Genomic DNA, 6,000 nt, shown 5'->3' with positions numbered 1-6,000 from the left:
CTTATTAACAATAATATATTTCCATTTAAACTAGAACAGGCTGATTATTCATATACAGTCGAACCCGGTTATGTCGCCGGCCTAGGGGGTTGCCAAAAAGCGTTGAGATAACCGATGATCGAGATAACCGAAAACCAATATGGCAGCAATATATTAGCATGTGCTTGAAATGTATTTATGTGCGTTAATAACTGAGAATGTACATGCACAGGTTTTTGGAATTGCCGCGATTTGTTTGACGCGATCGGCATGCTATAAATATGTACATACATCGGGGCCGGTTCTAGACATGCCTATATGAGGGGGCAGACAGAAATGTGAAGGGGCATATGGTGGCGACAAAGGCGGGAAAGGGGTGGGGTGGTGCTCTGGATAACTGTTTTTGTCATGTAATTGGATTGCACTTTGTCAGGCCTCTGCCCTAAGACCTGTCCAACTTGGGTGTCCCACCTGAAGGCTAAGCTTCTGCTGGTGTAGCTCTTAGGGTCACTGAGGCACGCAAAGCCCCTGAGCACAGTAAGGTGGCAATCCCTCAGGGGGAAAACTGAAAAGTAAAACAAAAAATAAAATAAAATATTCCTCATCAGATTAAAAACAAGACATTTACCTTAATTGGATGGCCTATATCAAACATATTTGAACCCAACAAAACACTTTTCACTATTGCCAATATTACCAAAACTAAAAAGGGTAGGCTAAGTTATGAAAAAGAAAAAATCAATTCACCGAGTCTTGAAATATAAAACTGAAAAATAGGATCGGTCAGGGTTCATTTCACTACATGTTGTACTTGTTATAACTATGTATGTGACGAATAAAGAATCTTGAAATCACAACGAACAAGTCGCTCAATGAGAATGAATGACGTAACCGACTGGCTAAGCTGCTTCTAGTGCCAAGGTGGTTAAAATGGTACGATCCACACTAGGGGTGTCTAAAATCGTTTTACATAAAATTTTCCTACAAGGTGAGGTTATCTTTCTTAAAAAAAAAAAAAAAAAAAAAAAAAACAAGAAAAATGTTAATACCCCCCCCCCCCCAAACTGCTATTTTTGTCTATTTGGGGGGGGGGGGTCTTGATCGGGGGGTACTGGGGGGTACAGTACCCCCCGATCAAGACCCCCCCCCCCCAAATAGACAAAAATAATTCGAACCATGATCTCACTAGTCGCTATGATTTTGACGAGAGAGATTGCTGTTTCCTCTAAACCTTCCGCAATCACGCAGCTCATTTCGCCCTGCCCTGCCTACTGAGAAACTGGCTCATTTGCATACTAACAGTGATTGGATGTTTAGCTGGGGGGAGGGTGAGTGGGGGATCTGCCGAGTGCTGCGTGAGCCCGCGCACAAACAGAACGCGGAGGGAAAGAGCGAACAAGAAGTGAAACTTATCATCTCGTTTGTGCCTTTTTCAGTGGATTTTTCAGCTACTGTAGTAAATCTTGTCCATATTCAGTTTGTGGGTAATTATTATTTTCTTCCTCAACTTCTAAAAGTTTGATTTAAGGGGGCAGGACGTTTGCTTAAGGGGGCGTTGCCCCAGCGTAGAGCCGGCCCCGACATACATGTTGGCTAACAAAAGGCATACCACCAACTAACAGCAGAGATTTACCAGTATACAATAAAAACCACCGTCGTTTCTTGATACAAACCTTTAATTATATTCTCCAACATTGAAAACACAAAGATCGCTCATAAAATCACAAAACTGAACTGTAGTTCGTTTTTACAAAAAGCTAACCAGTGTCAAAATTAAATTCACGAGTCATTTCGCTCTGACACAGCTCTGAAAAGTATCATACACGTGGTTACTATGGTTTCTTTACAAAGTCTAAAATGCTTTGTTGCTTTTGCCTTTAACAGTCTGCTTGAAAACAAATGCTTCAATATTATTTATGCTGTCTAAAAAAGTTTTACCTGGATCACGTTTCACAGCTGCGTTGTTCAGCAAATTACCATGCGAATGCGATTTGAATACGCGCTGTTTAGCACTTGTGATACATTTTTAAAAGCCGGTGAATATATATAATATTCAAATGTATATCGAAATATCGGAAATGTGTTTAAAAATCGTATCACCGTTATCGAAAAAAATTCTATCGCGATATATATTGATATCAAATTATTGTCCAGCCCTACCTTGGCTATTCATATTTTTTCTAGGGCACAAGGCCATTAAGCCTGGGCACAAGGCCAAAATCTGGAAATTTCATAGGACACCTCGGGCCTTGTGGAGGAATTTTATTTCCATAAAGGATGCATTTTTTTATTTTCAAAAAAGCAGAAACTTTCCAAAAAGGCATTGGGCCAATACTGAGTCACTAATTACCAATTACTGTAATTACCAAGTTTAGACAACCTATGCAATACGACCTTCGATTTGAGACAGAATATATATATATATATATATATATATATATATATATATAATATATAAGATATATATAGCTTATATATATATATATATATATATAGATATATATAGCTTTATTTCAAAAAACAAAATCCAACAATAAAGGAGCTGTCAATATTTTTGTATTTTGTTTGCTCAGAACACCCGTATTCTTTTAGTGTACATGATTATTGACTTGACGTTCGTTTTTTGCACACTGCACGCTACCAGTCCTATATCCTCCCAGCAGAGCTTGGTACTGTCAAATCTGCTCTGCCTCGGCAAATGTTTTTTTACAACACCATCTGACACTTACATGAACAAAGTAGATAATTTGCAACATTTTGCGGCAGTAGCCGCGAGTTCAGCTTGCTTTCTTTTACGTTCTCGATCTTTGCGAGGCATGGTGACAGCATAAGCAGCAGACGACAACTACACGATGATTACCGAAGAGGACACCTATCTGTTATTCGGAAACCGTCGGATGGCTTTTCCAATCAAAACCCCCGATGATGCACCATTGTCATTGCTGTGGCTCCATAGTAGGCTGGACGATACATACCGTACCAGCCAATCATGCGACGAACACATGATCGTATTAGTCCAGAATTCATTGCGGTTCATTCAGTAGTTGGGAATTACGAGATGTGCGGGTCGACCTCGTTTCTCGTATCGAGGGTTGGGTTCGGGTTCGGGTTCGGGTTCAGTACAGATGCATCGATTGTTGACGAGGTAAAGTGGACCGTGTCGTGCGCAAGTCTTTTGTGTAATGAACGTTACTTTCGGTAAAAAGGGGGCATACGGCCAGACAAACATTAAAGGCAGGCCAATCTTGGCCGTAAGGTACTTCAATTTTGAGGAGGCGTGCGGCCAATTTTGAAAGGCACGACGGCCATTGGCCCCGGTGCCGCGGCTTATGTCTAGCCCTGTATACGGATTGGTTATTGGCCATATATGACCGATCCATGTCCGATACTTGCTTAGTTTTTGGCAGTCCGTAAAATGATAGCTCCTGTTTTTTTGTAAAATCGATTTGTACAATCAATCGCACGACAGCTCGAGATGCTCTAGCGGCATTCAAGCCGAATGCCAACACTGCCACTCAGTCTCTTTGCCACTCAGTGAGTGTGAGCGCAGTGACTTCTGCCTGCTGTGATGTCATGCACAAACCCTTTGCAGTAGGAGTATAAGAACATCAGAGGGTGATGATCTGGAAGTAGTGTGAGACAATGTGAGTAATATGAAAAAAGCAATTGATGATTTGGGAGTCACTAGCTTGGGCTGTTTCTCCCAGCTTGACACAGGAGGGGCTGCGATCACAGCGAAGTGTAAGTGACGCTGTTGCCAGTGGGAGAAACACTGTGGGTTATATTAAGCATTTGCCACTTGCTCTTTATACTCTCTTGGAAGATATTCAAACTCCAAATGCCTCAAAAATGCTTAAAACAAGACGTACAAATGAGGTGAAAAACACGTTATGTATGTTTCTAGTAGTCTAATAAAAGATTTTTTTTCATAGATTTTTTTCATCTACTAGTTTAAAAAATTAATATATAAAGTATAAATATTTATATATACATTTATTATATTAAAAATATTGAAGTAGAAAGAGCTCCAGAATCTGTATTGGTATTGGCAGTTGTGTATGGGAATCGATCGGAATTGAAAAAATGTGGATCGGCCCCTCCCTTCCATTTAAGCATGTGGATTTCCCAAACCCCCTGTTTAATAGGCATTATATTAACTTACTTTGCTACTTTTGAATGTGCACCTACTTTGTGCAGTATCATATTATGTGTGACATTGTTAGTTAACTGACATGCCTGTTTTCTGCCCTCCAGAGCACATTCCGGAAGACCTGCGGGACCCCTTCTACACAGATCAGTATGAACAGGAGCACATCAAACCACCTGTGATCCGGCTTCTGCTCTCCGGCGAGCTCTATTGCCGTGTCTGTGCCCTCATCCTGAAGGGTGACCAGGTGGCCTCTCTGCAGTCGCACCAGTCTGTGGTCCAGGCGCTGTCCCGCAAGGGCATCTACGTGATGGAGAGCGACGACTCGCCTGTCTCGGAGTCAGACCTGGGTTGTACGCCCATTAAGATGGTGAGCGTCTCAGCATGTGTGATCCCCATTACCTCTCCCGCTCCCGTTGCCTATTTGGGACGCTGTGCCCCTATATGCACTGTGGAAGTGAGCCTGGGGAGGGAAGGCCTCTGAATGGTATTCTGCAAGATGTCTGGGGGTTCTGGGTGCCCTCTGTGCCCAGCCTGGTGTCCAGTCTTATAATACAGCATTTTAAATCCACAGCTGAAAGGGTGTCTCCATGCGTTTCCTGCTGTGATGTCTTATCGAAGTCTAACTGGTAAATGTGGCCATTGTTCATTGTTGGAGGGCAACCACATGTCGTCGTAAATGGGGTTTGACTGGCACAAAACTGAATATGAAACCGCTTGTTTTTTCAGTACCTTGTCTGTACTTGAAAGCAAACCGGGTGATGATGTAGAGGATATGTGCTGCTCGTTAAAGTGGTTGCTTATTGCTTTCTGGACATGATCACAATGCCAGTTCTTAGGCATTTTTATTGGATTTGAATAGGTAAAGATTGGCTTTGTTAGGGCAGAGCGTCTGTTTGAAGCACTGTGCTTTGCCTTCCGTTTTGCATTGTCAGATGGTCTGTCAGTATCGTTTCCTTGTTTAATGTATTGATGATATGAGAGATAAGCCTGGTCAGATGCCAGCCATTATAATACTGGTATCCAAATCTTTTCCTTTTTATCTTGGTATGTTTTGGAGTGTGCATCTATACCAAGTACTATGGTCATACTGTTAGCAGTGTGGCAGATTATGGGAAATGGAGGAAACCATCTCTCCTCTGTTCTGGTGCCAGTTTATCAGTATTTCGTGGCAGGGAGCGCCGTGGCTCATGTGGAGTGGCCCGCTCCGACCTCGTCCGCAGTGCCCAGGCTCCTTCCCGCTTTCCGCTGCTTGCTCGTTTCGGCAGCCGCTCGCTTTCTGTGGGTGACCAACCGCCCACCCCCCCCAGCCACCACATGTTTTGCATTATTCATCTGAATTTCCTTTACCGAGCTGAATTGCGCACAATAATACTGTAGTATTCAAATAAGGACGCAAACGCCCTAGGTGGCCTTCAGCTTGTCATAGCTGCACCACATGCCATGTTCTCTGGCTCAAATGCTGTTCTGTCCTCCGTGCCTTTTATTCAGGCTGTTTCTGATGCAAAACAACCAAGTGGCACAGATTAGTGGGCTGTTGATCTGTGTGCTGCCACACCCATTTAGAATTCTCTGCTGTATAGTTTGTGCTATAGTTCTGTGATGCTTCAGTAAGTTTTATGTAAAATATATTTTGGGAATTTTTGGCAGTGACTGCAAGGATGTTTTCCAAATGGTAGAATAATGTTCACTCACTGGTTCACTGTAAGATTTTTGACAAGCCTGAATTCTGCTGTAAGATGTTGTGAGCTTGCTTGGATCAGTCCATCCAAACCACAGTCTGTCCTGGTGACCCTCCTTGGCCTTCCCCCTGTGTTTAGGAAGCTAATGTAATTGGCCTGATTTTGTCTGTGAAAAGGCTTCGCTGATCAGCC

General features: G+C 42.7%; 1 protein-coding gene across 3 annotated transcripts in view; it reads left to right on the top strand.

Annotated features, from left to right (window-relative positions):
- LOC111841851 (calmodulin-regulated spectrin-associated protein 1-B) overlaps positions 1 to 6,000 on the top strand; it is a 46,618-nt gene that overhangs the window by 18,801 nt on the left and 21,817 nt on the right. For all 3 annotated transcript variants that reach the window (XM_023807943.2, XM_023807942.2, XM_023807941.2), the window contains exon 3: positions 4,234 to 4,496. In XM_023807943.2, coding sequence (XP_023663711.1) covers positions 4,234 to 4,496 — 263 coding nt within the window. The remainder of the gene's footprint in view (positions 1 to 4,233; positions 4,497 to 6,000) is intronic.

The sequence above is a fragment of the Paramormyrops kingsleyae genome, chromosome 7 (assembly GCF_048594095.1).
Source record: "Paramormyrops kingsleyae isolate MSU_618 chromosome 7, PKINGS_0.4, whole genome shotgun sequence".
Taxonomy (NCBI): Eukaryota; Metazoa; Chordata; class Actinopteri; order Osteoglossiformes; family Mormyridae; genus Paramormyrops; species Paramormyrops kingsleyae.
Note: the sequence above shows the minus strand (reverse complement) of the source record. Positions and strands in the feature narration are given on the sequence as shown.